This window comes from Bubalus bubalis, chromosome 16 (genome assembly GCF_019923935.1).
Source record: "Bubalus bubalis isolate 160015118507 breed Murrah chromosome 16, NDDB_SH_1, whole genome shotgun sequence".
Lineage (NCBI taxonomy): Eukaryota > Metazoa > Chordata > Mammalia > Artiodactyla > Bovidae > Bubalus > Bubalus bubalis.
The window spans coordinates 63,688,439-63,707,176 of record NC_059172.1 but is presented as its reverse complement, the minus strand read 5'-3'; the positions used below and the strand labels follow the sequence as shown (position 1 = coordinate 63,707,176).

The window sequence follows — 18,738 nt, the reverse complement described above, 5'->3', positions numbered from 1 at the left end:
CTTATACCCCACTAAATTTAAGAACCATTACACCCAGAATATGTCTTTAACACCCATGGTAAGTGGTCATTCAGGTTCTTTGTCAGTGAAAAAGAAGTTTTCTCTTATAAGGAAGCCCATTTCTTTTCTAAAAAGCCCCAAAGGCCAGGCAGTCCCTCTCCTTGAGAAGCTACAGCCAACTCTTTACTCTATCTGAAAAGCCTAGTTTTTCCCTCCGGAACCGTACAGATTTTATCGAATTCTCCACCACAGGAAGACACTTCAAATACTAGCTATTGAGCCTTCCCTGAGCCTCCTCTTTAGGAAGAGAGCTAACCATTCTTAGCTTTTCAGTAGTTCTTCCCACAGACATGTTACTCAGACATGTCATCACTCACATCTGGATGCGTTTCAGGTGCGTCAGTAATCCTCTCTTAAAGGCTGGAGCCCAGACTCCCACGCAATGCTCCAAGTGTGCTCTGCCATGATGGAATAGCGTGGACTGTTACTTTGCTCTGAAACTGTGTATCCGGAACACAGCCTCAGGTGGCATTTGCCTTAGTTGTAGCGCCATCACGTCTCTGCTTCACGCTGAACTATTAACAGCCAAGCAGTCTTTTTCACTAATGCTATTGTTTTGTCACATCTTTCCCTCCTACACAACATAATGTTTAAGAATATGAGCTTTGAGAAGAACTGAGTAGAAATTTCTGCTTTGAGTAGAAATTTTTTCAAAGAGAGAATACAGATGGCCAACAAAAGATGTTCAACATAGCTCATCGTCAGGGAAATGCAAATCAAAACTACGTGAGTTATCATTTCACACCTATCAGAATGGCTATCATCAAAAAGAACACAAATAAATGTTGACAAGGATGTGGAAAAAAGGGAACGCTTGTACACTGTTGGTGGGAACGTAAATTGATACAGCCACTGTGGAAAACAATATGGAGGTTTCTCAAAAAACTAAAAATACAACTACCATATGACCCAAAAATTCTGCTCCTGGCTATATTCAAAAAAAAAATCAAGAACATTAATTTGAAGAGATAACATGCACCCCAATATTCAAAGCAGCATTATTTACAATTGCCAAGATATGGAAGCCACTTAAGTGTCCATCAACTGACAAACAGATAAAGAAGATGTGACACACACACACATACACACACACACACACACACACACTGGAATATTACTCAGTTATTAAAAAAAAAGAAGCAGAACTTTGCTACTTGCAGCAACATGGGTAGACTTGGAGGGCAGAAAAAGACAAGCACGTATGATGTAAGTTATATGTGGAACCTGAAAAATACAACAAACTAGTGAATACACACAAAAAAAGCAGCAGACTAGTGAGGTGGGGGGAAGAGGCAATATAAGGGTGGGGGAGTTGGGGGGCACAAACCATTGGGTGTAAGACAGGCTCAAGGATGTATTGTACAACACACGGAATCTAGCCAATGTTTTGTAATAACTATAAATGGAAGGTAATCTTTTTTAAATGTATTAAAATATTTTTTAATTTTTTAAAAATAAATTAAAAAAAAAAAAATAATAGGCTTTGGAGCCAGACCTGGGTGTAAACTGCAACTTTACAACTCACTATGCACGTAACCTTGGGCAACTGGTTTAGCGTCTCAAACTTTCAGTTTCCTGAAAGGAACAATAGCGACCTCATAGGGTTGTTAGTGAGATCACAATTAATAATCTTTTGTTTTAAAGCATCTTGTCCAGGGCCTACCCAGCAGTTGTTAGACGAAGGCAGTGCAGTAGAGTAGTTAAGAAATAAGCGATGAAATTAAGCGTCATGAGATTGACTCCCAGCCCTCTAGCTGACTAGAAACCTGCAGCAGTTTCTCAACTTCTCTAATTTAAAAAAATCTTTATCTATAAAAAGGTGGGTAAGATGTGTACCTAAGGCCTTGGAATCAGACTGCCAGATGTGGATCCTAGCTGAATTTACTGGATATAGTAAGTGCTCAAAAATGCCTTTCTTATCATTAAATATGTTGATTTATTTATTAAATCATGTTAATCAACTCTATTTTTAAAAAGTTATTCCTTGCCCAAAGGGTGGCCTGCAATCATTGACTGGCTGGTGTGAAGGAAAAAAACCTGGCCCTCCTGCCTCAATGAGCAACAACTCTGAAGAGCCATCTCATCTCCAGAGCTCCCGTAAGATGGGCAGAGGCCTCAGCAACAACCAGATCACTGGCCCTCCTCTCCCTCTCCCCAATCCTCTTTCTCACTCCCTTATGGGTGTATCTCTCAACAAAACTCCCCAGTAAACCTTCTGCATGAAACTCCCTATCGCAGACTCTAAGAAGCTCAGTCTAAGACAGTTTGTATCAGGAATGTTTAAGGAAGCAGACTCTAAAATGGGATTTGGGGAGTAGGTTACAAACCTACTGGCTGGAATAAAAATCTTATCCCTGGTGGTAGCAGAATATGGATATATTTGGCTCCAGGCATGCTGGAGTGGTATGATTATTACAAACCTCACCAGTGATGAACTGAGATGGAATACAAATAATAGGAGGTGCGTTGGCTATTGTAATATCTTTGATGCTGAAGAGGTATGTGAAATGATAATACAAGGACTGTGGAAACAGATGGTTAAACACCTTGATGTCTAGTAACAACATGATTTAATAAGACTAGTTCAGTTCAATTCAGTGAGTATTTAAGTGGTGCTAGTGGTAAAGAACCCACCTGCCAATGCAGGAGACATAAGAGACGTGGGTTCAATCCCTGGGTCGGGAAGTTCCCCTGGAGAAGAGAATGGCAACCCACTCCAGTATTCTTGCCTGGAGAATCCCACTGATACAGGAGCCTGGTGGGCTACAGTCATGGGGTCGCAAAGAGTCGAATACAACTGAGTGACTAACACTTCATTTCAGTATAAACTCAGAACATACAAAGGTGAGACTAGTCCTTCCATTTCTACAGTATATGACTTATTTCAGCTGCCATGATGTGTTACTCATTCCCCTTACTCAATGGCAGGAGTTTTCAACCTGCTGTACTTGGAATCACCTGAATATCTTTTTAAAAATGCAGATGCTAAATCGCTTCAGTCATGTCCAACTCTGTGCGACCCCATAGACGGCAGCCCACCAGGCTCCCCTGTCCCTGGGATTCTCCAGGCAAGAACACTGGAGTGGGTTGCCATTTCCTTCTCCAATGCATGAAAGTGAAAAGTGAAAGTGACGTCACTCAGTCGTGTCCAACTCTTAGCGACCCCATGGACTGCAGCCCACCAGGCTCCTCGGTCCATGGGATTTTCCAGGCAAGAGTACTGGAGTGGGGTGCCATTGCCTTCTCTGTCCTACCCCTAGATATTCTGATTTAATTGATATGGAGTGCAGCCTGGGGCTTCGGGATTCTTTAAAAATCTCCAAGTGATTTTAACGGGCAGCCAAGTTGGAATATCATTAAGATAGATCTCCCCTAGCTATCAAGGAGATTTTAGCTTTATTTTACACTTTTGAATGCTTAGTAATGCCTTAAGTTTAACAAAGATTATTATGCCAAATTTGCATCATTTATTCTCATCTTTTCTAGCTTTGGCTGAGATAATTTTTGCAAAGTTTTTAGTTTTTTTAACTTAGAGGTGACAGAATTGAATATCAGGATGGTTATTCATACATATATTGCTGAAATAAAATTTGCTTCAGAACCAAAGGTAACCTATGTATTAGCACATACTCAAATTTTTCCTTTTCAAATGGTTTGGTTTACATTTACAATATTAAAATGGTATTGAATAATTCTTCCATTATTTCACCTTCCCGGATGACAAGCCATTCTACTGCATGCTGAGTTGGGGAAACACATTAGCTGATGAAGTTTTGAACCCTTTCCTTGCATTATTTTCTGCAACAGGTCCAGGCAGGCCTTGGAAGTTATGAATAGAACAGTAGAACAACAATGTACTTAGATTTCAGGAAAGAACAATCAAATAGAAACTAAACATCACACAAGACTTCCTTCAGTTACTTATTTATGATGATCTTAAACACCATATTTAAATCACCTCCTACGCATTAATGACAATTATCCTTTCTGTTATAACTAACATTTACTCTGTGTTTTCAGTGACTATCTACTGACCATCCACTACATATTAGCACTGCTACACTGCTGTGGGCTTAAAAAAATTTCAACTTTCAACAGGTTTGTTTTCTAGAGAAAGAAATCACCCAAGACCATTTGGATGCAGAGCTTGGAATACTCAAAAATTACTTCAAGTTTCAAGCATTAGTGACCAAAACAATAATGTTATCATTGAAATAACTGAGTTCAGCAGAATAGCCCAGAAAAAAAGAACAATGGTTGTTTCAGACTGAGGTCTCCTGAGTTTCTTTACAGCAATTAAATACACAAATAGTAACATCCATTCAAATCGTACTATAATTTAGTGAAAGGTTCAGCCTGGGCAAGCCTAAGTCAACTTCATATTTAAGTGGAATAGAAAATAGCTATTGAGTTTTGAAGACAAAAAAATTCAGCTGTCTCATTATTTTCGTGTAATGTATAAAATTCCCACTATCAGACGTTCATTCCTTTGATTTAGATACTGTCTTTCCAGGATTTCCAGATGGGTTACCCATAGTAGAGGGGGCTTCCCAGGAAGCTCAAATGGTAAAGAATTTGCCTGCAATGCCGGAGACCTGGGTTCGATCCCTGGGTCAGGAAGATCCCCTGGAGAAGGGCATGGCAACCCACTCCAGTATTCTTGCCTGGAGAATCCCATGGACAGAGGAGCCTGGTGGGCTACAGTCCATGGGTTCACAAAGAGTCGGACACAACTGAGCAACAGACATACATTCATAGCAAAACAGAAGAATTGTGTTCCACCTGGTAAAGTTTGGGAGAGCAGAAAAAGCCTAGAGGAGGCACCACAGAAAATGGCAGCTACATGAGGTTTCTGGTCATACAGGATAAGGATGAAGAACAGAAGAAAAGAGAGCATCAAAGACAGATTTTACCTTATTAAACCTGAAACACAGATTCAAATAGTTTAAAACATGAAAATAACCCAAAAGATCTTCTAGAATAACAGTTTCCAGAATCACATTTCTTCATTTTAACGAGGGAATTCAACTCACTTGCTACAGTATCTTCAAGCCCCAAGGTTCACCAACAAAGATTTATTTTGAAATCTGTCTTCCTAATTTTAGCTGAACTTCAGCTATAAAATAAAACTATTTGTGCATATAAGTTTTCAAATAGGCAAAATAATTTTAAAATATCATCTAAATTGGACATAACATTGATTGGACTTTTGATGTCATAGATAGTAGCCTTTTTAATCAGACCTCTGATTTCATTAGCTTCCCTTCCTTAAATTGAAAATTACATTCATAGACTCATCCAACTGTTTGCAAAGGCACATCATTGCTAACAAGGGAAAAAATACAGATGCTTTACCAAAACTCCCACTCAAGTAGAAAGTATATTTTTGATAAAGGCAACTAAATAGCACCATTTTTTAAAGCAGTGAACTAGCCTAGAAACCCACACAGCAAGTCACTCCTGTTATATTTGAATTACATACAAGGGAAGTCACATTAATTGTGGAAACGAAATTGCATATGCTAAAACGTTATCTAATAAAAATCTGCAGTCATGTAATGTTCATTTGAATCTCAAAGAAATTAAGTTTAGAGCTGCCTAATCCACTAATAAGTGAAACTCATTTACTGATCAACTAAATGAATCTTAAACTATATGCTGCTTCTTTTTGATAAAGTTACCTGCAAGTGTTTTATTTACCACAAGCCTTTTTCCTACTTTATTTGTATTTTCCATGTGCATGATCAAGCACATGTAATGGTTAAGTGGCATTGTCCTGGAGAGCACAAAAATGTCTGTAGCCCACCAGGCTTCTCTGTCCATGAGATTCTCTGTATCATGCATCAAGGTGGAAACCAAGTCAGCCCACTAAAAATAATTCAGGGTGTAAGAAATTATACAGACAAGATTTTGTGCTAATATAATAAATGTGTGTTATACAGAACAGCATTCTCTAATACTACGTCAACCAAAAAGTTCCTTTGGGTTTTTTCATAAGATATTACAATAAACTGCTGCATTTCATTGCAATATTAATTGCAACATTATAATTACAGACTGATTTCAAAACTGAATTTGAGTATTGAATAATAATATTATCTTACTAATGGAAGATACAAATCATAGAGTGAATATATTAAGTGCAAAGAGACAGAAAAGGGAAATACCAAAATTAGCTAAAAGCACCAGGAAAGATTTTACCCAGGAAGTAGAAGCTGAGCTTGAGATTTAAACCAGCAGTAGATGAGCTAAGCGGAGAAGGCAATGGCACCCCACTCCAATACTTTTGCCTGGAGAATCCCATGGACGGAGGAGCCTGGAAGGCTGCAGTCCATGGGGTCACTAAGAGTTGGACACGACTGAGCGACTTAACTTTCACTTTTCACTTTCATGTATTGGAGAAGGCAATGGCACCCCACTCCAGTACTTTTGCCTGGAAAATCCCAGGGACGGAGGAGCCTGGTGGGCTGCTGTCTATGGGGTCGCACAGAGTCGGATACGACTGACATGACTTAGCAGCAGCAGATGAGCTAAGAGAAGGACAATATGAACTTTACTAAATGTAAGCAAGATGAAATCCTTACGATATATTCCATGTTTGCAGAGGAAATAAAGATAATAAATGTTATGTAATTCTTAAAAACTAAAGGATATAAATTCTGCCTAGAAAAAAGACTTAAGTACCAAATGTAGGGAGTAGAAACAAAAATAAGAATAAGTCAACATAGAGTGATGCTTAAGAGAATTATACTTTAAAGTATTTTCCTTCTTGTAAACCAATTAACAAGATAGCCAATTTCCTCCTTTTGGTTTCATAGAGCTCTTAAAGAGAATAGACTTTCTTCACCTGTGCACTCTGTTTACTTGTTGGCTATACTGAATCCCTAGAATTGTCAAGTTATTTCTAAAAATCTTGAAAATCTACCTGAGGTTTTTTTGTTTGTTTGTTTTTTAAGAGTTGACAGAGATCAATCAGTGGTGAAAAGCAGTCAGGAAAGTTAATCTGTTTAGTAATAGCCTAGAGAAGTTCATTGCCCCTTGAAAGTCCCACTGAATCAAGCCCTGAAGCAACCTTCTGGTAGAGCCAGTGAGGTCACCCTCTGCCCTCTGGCTAATTCCACTGATAAACTTTATGATGCGGTGGTGTCAAGGCAGCAGTTTCCTTTGAATTCATTTGTGTCTATCAGTTCAGTTCAGTCGCTCAGTCGTGTCTGACTCTTTGCAACCCCATGAATCGCAGCACGCCAGGCCTCCCTGTCCATCACCAACTCCCGGAGTTCACTCAGATTCACGTCCATCGAGTCAGTGATGCCATCCAGCCATCTCATCCTCTGTCGTCCCCTTCTCCTCCTGCCCCCAATCCTTCCCAGCATCAGAGTCTTTTCCAATGAGTCAACTCTTCGCATGAGGTAGCCAAAGTACTGGAGTTTCAGCTTTAACATCATTCCTTCCAAAGAAATCCCAGGGCTTATCTCCTTCAGAATGGACTGGTTGGATCTCCTTGCAGTCCAAGGGACTCTCAAGAGTCTTCTCTAACACCACAGTTCAAAAGCATCAATTCTTCAGCGCTCAGCCTTCTTCACAGTCCAACTCTCACATCCATACATGACCACAGGAAAAACCATAGCCTTGACTAGACGGACCTTTGTTGGCAAAGTAATGTCTCTGCTTTTGAATATGCTATCTAGGTTGGTCATAACTTTCCTTCCAAGGAGTAAGCGTCTTTTAATTTCATGACTGCAGTCACCATCTGCAGTGATTTTGGAGCCCCAAAAAATAAAGTCTGACACTATTTCCACTGTTTCCCCATCTATTTCCCATGAAGTGATGGGACCAGATGCCATGATCTTCGTTTTCTGAATGTTGAGCTTTAAGCCAACTTTTTCACTCTCCACTTTCACTTTGTGTCTATGACCCCGTCTAAAATGGTTTGACTTTTGTTGAGACTCCGCTCTTCTGCTTCTCTTGTGGACCAACCCTCCTCAAGGTTTATTTCCACCTTCCAGCCCCTTAATAGGAAATAGATGCTCTCAAAGTTGGTCCTGAGCCTTTCACTTTTCTCACTCTATTTTCTCTATTCAAGAAAAGCACATTACTGGAACTTTTCAGGGGTCCAGTGGCAAGACTCTGCACTCCCAATAACTGGCACAGCCAAGTTAAAAAAAGAAGAAAACAATTTTAGCAAATTAAAAGAAAAAAAAAAAGCACACTGCTGAAGTCACCTACTCCTGAGTGAACCACAGCATGTGCTGGAGGTTCAGTGAAAAATAAGACAACATACCTCTCTTGGCAATCTAATTTAGCCTCATGACTTCAACTACTACAGCTTCAGAAAAACTACTAAATTTCTCCTTTCAGTTCTGGTCTTTTTCCAGAGTTCCACCTCCAAATACCCAACTCCATCACAATGCCCTTCCATTACTTACAACTATATACACCTAAACCTAAAATACCTCATAATTCTCCTCTAAGTAGATCTGCCTGCCAACATCTCTACTTGTCATGGAAACCTGGAGGTTAATTCTGTCCTCTAACTAGTTACCAAAGCCCCGTGAAGCTCCCTTCACAAAGCCTCTCTCATTCAGACCGTACATTCTATGTGACTCTATGCCGGGGCTATTAAAATAATCTCCTAAATGGACCTTCAGTCTCCTCTGTCTCTCCCTCTTCTAATCTATGTCACTTTATTAATCTCCATAAAACAACATGTCATGTAAGTCATAGGTCCCTCAAACAGAAGAATAACATTAAAATCCCCTGGCCTGATACCTAGAGTCCTCCAAGATCTATCTCCTACTTCACTGCCTCTCTGATCTTATTACTATTTCCCCAATGGGGATACATTTACTGCTCTCCCATCCACCATGTGTATTACAGTCTCCGTGAATTTGCTTGTGTTTTTTCTTCATAAGTTGTCCTACTACCAAGAGCATCCTCTCCATCTTCTCCCTTTATCTATATCCTACTTTTCCTTCTCAGACCCATATTTTCCACATAGCCTTCTCTGTGTGCCAATCGTTGGTGTTTTTCTTCTTTCCTTTTTCCTAAATGCTTGACAACAACAAAGCTCACATTAGTATTCAGGAGTCTTGAAACACTTATTAATCTAACTATCTTAGTACTTAAGATAATTATATAAGTATATAAATAATACACAACTTATTATATTGTATATATTAATAAAATTAATATACTATCACTACCTTAATTATATATTGTAGAAATTGTCTATCTTTCTATTAATAGACCATAGATCCCTAGATTGTGTTCTCTAAAGATGATAAATATGCAACAAGCTTGCTCCTGCTGCTAAGTCATAACCAAGAGTTCAAGCAACTCTAATTATAAAGCTTATATTTTAGATTGTTTGATTTACTAAAAGATAAATCAATTTAACATTTTCATATAGAAGGCAACACTATTGATTAATCAATAAATAGAAACTGAAGATAATCAAGAATCTGGTGCACTCTTACTAATGAGAGTACAATGAAATGGAATCAGAAGTATAAAATTAGAAAAGTTGCTGGCAGTTCATTTTAGCTCAAAAGAAAATCTCCTCTCATAATTAAACAGATTCATTGATTTTTAGTTCTTCAAAGGCACCATGCTGACTTCAATCTAGTCTTGCTTCAACAAATAAACTAGTTCTTATTTATAGTATCATGAATATTAATAAAATATTCTAATAGTTATTGATCTACATAAAAATCAAAACATGGTTTTATATTTCTTAAAAGAAAATGTACCCTTTAAAAAAACAGGTTTAAAAAGAAACTGCTTAATTCCAATCATTTCTCCTCAGTCTGATTGTTCACGTCTTCCTCCCTGACAAAAGCTATGGAGGACTTCCTTGGTGGTCCAGTAGTTAAGAATCCACCTGCCAAGGCAGGGAACCCTGGTTCAATCCCTGGTCCAGGGAGATTCCACATGCCACGGGGCTACTGGCCGTTGAGCCACAGATACTGAAGCCCACATGCCGTAAAGCCCATGCTCTGCAACAGGAGAAGCCATCATCGCACTGCAACCTGAGAGCAGACCCCTGCTCACCATAGCTAGAGGAAACCTGAGTGCTGCAATGACAACCCAGCACAGCCAAACATTTTTTAAAAATTAAATGAAAAAAAAAAAAGCTATGGAAGTTAGAAAATGTCCAGACAGCAATTTGTGTATGTTGAAAGCAATGAATAAGCTTTCACCATCTTTTGTAATTCCCAACTCTCATCACTCTAGTTTTTATTTAGGAGTTGTAAGTTTAGCCAATATAATAAATTTGCTAAAGCAGGACGTATTTGTTTTCTACACTCTTCTTGCTTTCCTCCTAACAACCAATCTCACCTCCTTTCCTTAGTACACCATCCCCATCTCCCTAATCACCAAACGCCCAGAAATCAAATACAACAGTAAACAAGCCGCTGAATGGTACCTTCCTGGTGCTGTATAAAACAAACGCAATCTTCTGTTTGGGCATTTAAAAACACCACAAGCATTCTTACTTAGATTAAATCATGGATCTCCCTGGTCTCCAGGCATGTCTAGACATGAACCATAAAGGGAATGAGATCCTTGGAGTTTCTCTAGTAACTGCAGGCCAAACCAACAGCAACCCTAAGAACAAGCATTCTTTATTTTTTTAGGCAAAACTATCCCACACACATTTTGTCTCGTTATTTTAATTTTTTAGTTGCACTACCTACAAAATAAACTGCATTTTAAATGTTTGATTTCAGTAGGCAATGCATATTGATGACTTTTATATATGAATTTTCTTTTGTTTTTTAATCATCTTTGAAGAAAAGTTTTTAAAATCTAAATTTCAAGGCATCTACCTGCAACCACTGCCTTGGATGGCAGCAATTCAGCTCAGGTAAGACATGTAAAATGCAGCTAATAATCATAAAATATCAATCAGGAGGAAGTATTAAATATTGTATTGGGTAAAAATGACTAACAATTTGAAAGAATTGCCTTTGTAACCACATCCTAACCAAGACTTATAAGATTGCATATGGTTAATGGAAGCTATTTTATTTATACATGTATATTTATATACATGTATATTTAACTAGAAAGTACAAATTGAACTCTACAGTTATCTCTAGAGAGTTTAGAGGTTAGCTAACTCTGATTACAGCATGTTGCCTGATAATGGCTTGGTATACTGTACATGTTAAAGGTTTATGAAGGATTTATGTAATGTATTCAACAACATCATGCTCTCCCAAAGATATGATGAATACAAATCACTGTTAGTTGTAAATAACCTGCCTTTTGCAATTTAACAAGTTAATTTTTACAATTAACATTTTCTGTATTGTACATTTTATACCTTGGTTTCTTACTCTTCACTTTGGTGTATACAGAGCAAATGATGCATTTAACAAAAAAAAGTACTGTTTTTCATATTCAAAGATAATGCTATAACTTCTCAAATTCATCCTTGAGAAGATGTTCTGGTGTTTTAAGAATGTGAGTTTGGAATGTGTGTTGAATGATCTAGATCATCTGGGCCTATGCATGTTGAGTGGCATCTGTGGGACCACTTGCTGGGTTTAGGGAATCAGCCTATAGCTGGGGAGTTTTCCTTTGCGGACAATCATTTAGAATTAAGATATTTGGGTCAATAATGAGTACTCCATCCTGGGTGCATAAAGATCAAAGGGAGGGCTACTTCCAGTTGAGCCCTAGAAGGTGTGTAATCAAACAATGTTCTTTATTCTCTCCTGATTCGTGCACTGAAGAAAACAAAGGGAAGGAGTAACTAAGGGAAAGAATTATTAGTAGAGGTCTCCCAGAAATCCTCACTCTCCTCTTTGCTCAACCTACTCCAAATGCACACATAAACACATCTACATCCTCAAATGTGGAACTGAGAGAATAAGACAATGCAACTGGTCACAAAACACTGTCTTTCTTCCACAGCCCTCACGGTGAACGTCCAAAACGACGCTTGCTTCAAGGACCTACTTATAGTTCTCCTCCATGCCCCACCCGGCTCACTTCTATTTCTACCCGCCTTGGACATTTACTAGGCACTGTCTTGTAGAGTAAATACTGTGTGTTCATTTTGTGTTACCATCTAGGTTGTACATAGAGAGGGTGGAACGACCCTAGGGGCTAAACATACAGCAGGGATTGAAATAAACAATGTACCAGAAGTAGGAATAGTTTTGCCTAAAGTTGACCCGGGCTCGATTCCTGGGCTGGGAAGATCCCCTGGAGAAGGAAATGGCAACCCACTCCAGTATTCTTGCCCGGAGAATCGCATGGACTGTAGCCTGTCAGGCTCCTCTGTCCATGAGGTCGCAAGAGTTGGACGCAACTTAGCGACTAAAGCACCAAAGCTGACCTAGAGGGTGCGAAACTTTGGCCTCGACCTTAAGAGGCCCACACTCCCATCTAACTAACGAGCTGGCCGGCTCCCTCTCTTGACTAAAAGAAGATCTGGCTCCCACCCCCACTGAATGGCCCTCCGACAAAGGGAGAGCACCCAACGGGAACACAAGAGGGCAGACGGGACCTCAGGGGCACTCCTCCGGCATGTTACAGAAAACTGAAGCCAACCAGCTGATACTCCAGCGAGCTGTTTTCCCTGACGGGGATGGGTTTTGAAAACTGGCGGGAGGGCCTGGGGTTTTTTGGAGAGGGGGTCGGAGAGAAGGAGCTCTTCGTCCCTCCCGATGGATGAAGAAAAACAGCTTCCCAAGATCCTTGCCTCCTCGTCCCGGGCCTCGTCCCGACCGGCGCCCGCCCCCCGCCCCTTCAGGCGGCGTCCTCCCCGCCCCCACCCCGCCCCTCCCCCACCGCCCCTACCCGCCCCTCCCCCACCCGGCCCCCTCGCGCCCGCCCCGCCCCCTCCACCCCCGGGGTTCTGAGGGCGGTTGGTCGGCCACGGCCACGGTCACTTGGCCACTCGGAGCGGCGGGGCGCACGGGGTCGAAAGAGCCGGCTCGAAGGGTTGGGGCCCAGACCTGAAGAGAAGTTTCCTGGGGCTGACCGGGCCCGGCTGAGGGAGGTGGGAGCCGGCCCGAGGAGAGCGGAGGGGAAAAGGAAGGGAAGGAAGGGAACCTGAGAGGCAGAGCCCCGGGAGGCGGGGAGACCGCTGGCCGGGGACGCGGGGTCGGGGGCTCGGTGGCCCAGGTGGGGCCAGCCGGCCGGGCACCCCCGGGAGTCACCTGGGCCTGGGGTGGGGGCCGAACCCTCGGGCGGCAGGTTCCCGCTGGAGCGCCACCCGCCGGCCTCGCCAAGCGTGCTCGGCACGTCCGGCGGGGGGCCCGCGCAGCCCCACGGGCCGAGCTAGAGTCGCTGGGGGGCGGCCCAGAGGCATCCTCTGGGGACCCGCATCCTGGGCCTCGCGCCCCGGCACTGTCGGGTGTCGCCCCCGGGGAAATGTGGGGTCGCGGCGGGCCTGATCCCTCCCGCCCGCCTGCTCTGGGACACCGCGTCGGCGCTGCGAACCGTCTGAGAGCTTCGAGCCCGCGGGCGCCCGGTGCTCGGTTTGTAGGCAGTGTAATTAGCTGATTGTACTCTCATGCTTACAATCACTAGTTCCACTGCCATCAAAACAAGGCACAGCATCACCCGCCGCCCTGCCGGCAGGAAGACGCCACCCTCGGCGGCTAACCGCCGACCTCAAGCGTTCGAGAAGAGTGCCCAGGGCTTCGAGATCTGATGCGTCAGCGTTTAGCGCTGCTGGCGGAGCACGTTGTCAGCTTGCTAGTAACCCCCTTGCAAACTCCTTCAAGCTGCTGCTTCTAGATACTGTTAAAGAGTTAGCCGTCTCTAGGACTAAAAGCAAAACGGTGCAATCCCATGTAAACAAAGCGAAATCCGTGGTGTTGAATGGCCTTAAGACTTTTTAACTGCTGGGTGGAGCCCCCACGTAGCATTTAGTACTGTTAGCTGTGATTCGTTGTGCCTGTTTTTCATTATTTAGTAGTTCAGTCGCTCAGTCGTGTCGGACTCTTTGTGACCCCATGGACTGCTGGCATGCCAGGCTTCCCTGTCCATCACCAACTCCCAGAGCTTTCTCAAACATGTCCGTCGAGTCGGTGATGCCATCCAACCAGCTCATCCTGTCATTATTTAGTAGGGTATTCACCAAGACACCAAGTGAGCTACTACTGAACTAGTACCTTGCCTATTACAACGTATGGAGCACCAACCTGAGACGCCGGTTGTAATAAAAGTAAACCTTTTTCCTTTGAGTCTAGTTACTAGGCAGTGTAGTTAGCTGATTGCTAATAATACCAATCACTAACCACACGGCCAGGTAAAAAGATTTGGGAATTCATCCAAATGAGTTGCATGTATATATCAATGTGGGGGGCTTGGCGAGGAGGATTGGAATTTGCTGCTATTGCCCATTGGTTATTTATCAATAGCTTAACCAAGAGAGAAGTCAACATTTTAGGTGCTAAATATACGATGTATGTTTTATATGTATATATATATGATTTTTCAATATTCCTTCAGTCTCTGAACCAAAAAATGTTCAGATATATTGGAGAATATAATTTTTTTCCTTAGCTGTCATTGTATAGATTTGTAATTATCTACTTTTGAACTGTATTTTTGTGAGAGACTGTATTAATATCTTGAAAGAATAAAGTGTCATAAGGAAACGAAATTGTGGTTATTACCAATACGTTCATGTCCTTTCCTTAATTGGTTTTATGATTTCCATCTCAATTCCTCCCACAGTAATTACAACTTTCCTATCGCTGAGTTAAATTGTTCCTAGATTAACCAGATCGCCGGGGAAAGCTACACACATAACATTTGTAAACATTTTTGTAGAAACATATTAACAAATGTTTATAGTGTATTTTTCATCACACTTATCCGATATATTTAAGTAATCATTTACAACTCTTGCCGTAAAAGCAGCTTTAGTGGGACTGACAATCTAAATCAAGCTTCTTTCCGTAAGATTGGCCTTACAGATTCAGTGGGAAATGTGTAAAAAAGTATACACATGGGTACCTATCAGCCCCCTTCCGACCTCTAGCTACCATAGGCTATGATGTTAGCTGTCCTGTTGAATTCATCAACCAATGCAGGCCCAGAACCTCCCCATAGAGGGTGCTGCGCTACAGCAATCTGGTGTGGAAAAGGGTTTGGGGCGGTGGAACTAAGGAACTGAAAGCTTTATTTGGGGTAAAGGAAGCTGGTGTGGCGGGGATACGAGGAAGGAGGGTGGGGGGAAGGAGGCTGAGGATGAAAAAGCTGAAGTGCTCCCCCACTGACTCCAACAGGACAAGACGCCCGAAAGTGGACGCTTTGACTCCTATTTGCACCCCAAGACTTGGACAGGTCCCGAAGCCTGTGATCACTGCAGAAATGGGATTCAGGTGACCCACAAGCGCGCGCCAGACCCCAACATCTACCGAGCAAACCAAGGGCTTCCGGCCGTGGCGCTTGCCAACTTGGCGGGTTTCCGCGGTGAGGGCGGGGCGGGGCTGAGAGACAGGCAAAGGAGCTTGGAGAAGCGTCCTGAGTTGCCATGGAAACGAGGCCCAGCAGCAGTCTTAGCAGCCCAGAGGAGTCCTGTGAAGCTTTTCCCCAAGGATTGCTAGTGTTCACCGGCTCTTCGGATCGCGATGCCAACTTGGCCAAGCAGTTCTGGATCGGGGCGTCAATGTACCCCCCCAACGAATCTCAGCTGGTGCTGTCCAGAGGTAGCAGCCAGCGTCTGCCGGTGGCGCGGCCTTCCAGGAGCAGTGCACCGGGTGAGTAGCTCCTGTGTAACCCATAGGGAAGATACTAGAGCCCCGCCCAGGAGAAACTGCTGAACCTAGTTCTAAAGAACCTTTCATTCAAATATCTAAACCTCTATACAAATAATTTTAAAATCGTCTCTGCAATTTTTCCACTCCAAAATGATCGGTGGTGTCTTTGTTATATCTAAAAGCACATCTGAAAATATCACCTGGGTTATGACATCTATTTGTCTAAACAGTGTAGAATAGTCTAGGCAAATGTTGGCTGAAAGGATATGAAAGACAGTCGTTTACGTAATTGAGTTCAAACATGAAAGCCCTAGAGAAGGTTGAAGGCAGAGTCAATATTAGGAAACAAGTTCCCTGACATGTAAGGCTTAAGATGGGGAAACTGCAATTTTTATAGGTATAGAAAACTTAAATACCTTTAATGCTATGGGTTTTCCAGTTATCTCTTTACTTCCCTTTTGTATTTTTTAGAGAAAACTTACTTCCAGCCTTTTTTCCTTGAGGAAAGCAGTAAGTACAAAGTTTTATGCCTTTCAACATCCTGATTCCTAGATTCTTTAAAAAAATCTAAGAATTTTTTAAAAAAAATTTTTAAATATAGATAATAAGTATAAGGATACAACTTCATACTTTGGCATAACTTTCTGAAAGCATACCAGGACCCTGCCTCAGAGACCAGTTCATTTATCCAGAGGAAAATGCCTAAATTCCTGTAACACTTTGAATAGGAATTACAATATCTGATACTACAAGTTTGTTCTGTTTAGAGACCTTTTCTTATCTCTGGACTCAGGCTACTCCTCTTCTAAAGAGATTAAAGGTTCCTTGCGGTCAGAGCTAATTAATTCAGTCTCCAGTTATTTATGAATCTGGTTCATAAAGTTTCAAGACAGTACATATTTATGTTACCTTCCTACTCTATGTATTACCTTTTAACCTTTAATTTTTATCAACATTATTGTAAAATCATGATAAAATTATTTCAGATTGAATTTGACTGTTTTCTTTAGAGAGTAGAGATGTCACTGCTGAAACCCTAAAGATTCAGGAATCCGAGGAGAAAAAAAAGTATCTCCAAAAGGTAGGCCAATATTTCAGAAAATTATTTGATTTTCATTAAAATTTCATTATTATTTTCTGTGTGTGTTTTAGTTGCTCAGTCATGTCTGACTCTTTTCGACCCCATGGACTATAGCCTGCCAGGCTCCTCTATACATGGAGTTCTCCAGGCAAGAGTACTGGAGTGTGTTGCCATGCCCTTCTCCATTGTTTTCTAAATCATCCCAATATATTTTTTTAATATACATATATAGAAATTTTCCGCTTCTGGTATATCAGCTTGGGCATTGAAGAACCTTTATTAGAACTTTAATTGAAGATTAAGAAATTCTTTTAAACTTGGGAAGTTCTCAGTCTCTGCAAAAGTCCAAGGATGTATAAGAACAATGCAATCAGAGGGAAGTGGGGAAAAATGGATTCACATACTTTACATCCAATAAGGTCCTAAATCATATACAAAGTTGTAAGAAGAGAAATAGTGTAAGAACAGGAAAAAGTGAAGAGAATTGACTGTCTTGCTGTGCTGTGCTGTGTCACTCAGTCGTGTCTGACTCTTTGATGAACCGACTGTCTTAATAGGTCAAAATTAAATGATCAGAGGAATGAGTCTGTCATCTAGAACCATTTTGATTGAAGGCCACAATTCAACACATTGGTGTTGTCAAATCAACTGAACTTGTCTCTTCTTGGCAACCTCCCTTGTTGCTTTTCTTGTTGTAGGCACAGACTTTAACTCAATAATTAGTACAGTGATTTATAGAAACATTTTGTTTGGTTAATGGGGAGATTCCATTCCTGTAACTGTTCCTGTACTATAAAAGCAAAGATAGAGCATTTGTCTGACCTAATGTCTTTAATCACCAGATCTATTGGCAAACTCCAAAAGACTTATTGGGAATTCTACATAAATTACAGAACAATCATTTGAGTTTGCTGATCACATTAGTTCCCTTTGTGGACTCTTGGTGATTCCTCCAAACAAATTAAGTGATTAGAAATAGTCAGCATTTTCTTCTCTCCTGGGGATACTATATACATATATTTATACCAGGACTTAATGAGGGGGAAGAGAACTTAATTTTCAGTGAGGCGAAAATCATTAAAATTCTACCTCTTCAGCATATTTTAGTTTCATTTTTGGAAGAGATTAGAAGTAAAAGATTAAAGGCAAACTATTTCCAATTTTTATCATTTTTTTGTCAAACAATTTAAGACAATTTGAGGAGTTACACGTGACTTTTCTGTTAACGGACTATTAGTAGTCTTAGAACTGATTTCCTTGCCTCAGGTTCTTCTATTATTTATTAATTAATACCCAGATATCTACTGAGAACCTGTCACGTGCCAAGTACTATTGTAGATGCCGGGAATATAAAGATGTATTCCCTGACTTCCAGGAGTTTATAATCTGGTGTGGGAGAATACCAATTAAATAATGCATTATTATGATAGATTATGCACATAATACATTATTATGATAGAGATACACACGTAGAACTATGGGAACACATTGAAGGACATCAAAGTCAAGCTTAAGGATTCAAGAACTCTTCCCAAAGGAACTGCGTTTCAAAGAATGTATCGAGTTGATCAATCAAGTAATATCCTCCATGCTAAACTAGTTATCTTCCTAAAACCCAAGTCCTGTTATGCTGCTTTCTTACTGTATTCGTCTGCCAGGGTTGCCATAACAAAATACCACAGAACAGGTGGCTTAAATAACAGAATTTTATTTTCTTGCAGTTGTGGAGGCTGGAAGCCTGAGATCAGGATGCCTCCAGAGTTGGTTTCTGATGAGGCCTCATTCCCAGGCTTCTGCAATAGATGGTCACTTTCTCAGTGCATTCTCACATGGTAGCAGGAGCTCTGGTGTCGCTTCATTCTCTTA

At 41.2% G+C, this 18,738-nt stretch overlaps 1 protein-coding gene across 3 annotated transcripts in view; it reads left to right on the top strand.

Moving 5' to 3' along the window:
• Nucleotides 1-10,610: 10,610 nt before the first annotated feature.
• Nucleotides 10,611-18,738, top strand: part of HOATZ (HOATZ cilia and flagella associated protein) — a 44,746-nt gene continuing 36,618 nt past the window's right edge. The window contains exons 1-4 of one of the 3 annotated variants that reach the window (XM_006045580.3): nucleotides 10,611-10,927; nucleotides 15,318-15,791; nucleotides 16,263-16,301; nucleotides 16,802-16,872. In XM_006045580.3, the coding sequence (XP_006045642.1) occupies nucleotides 15,566-15,791; nucleotides 16,263-16,301; nucleotides 16,802-16,872 (336 nt within the window). In that variant the 5' untranslated portion in view covers nucleotides 10,611-10,927; nucleotides 15,318-15,565. Of the gene's footprint in view, nucleotides 10,928-15,267; nucleotides 15,792-16,262; nucleotides 16,302-16,801; nucleotides 16,873-18,738 lie in introns of those variants that run through there. The other 2 variants (XM_006045579.3, XM_044929763.1) reach the window with 2 other exon arrangements.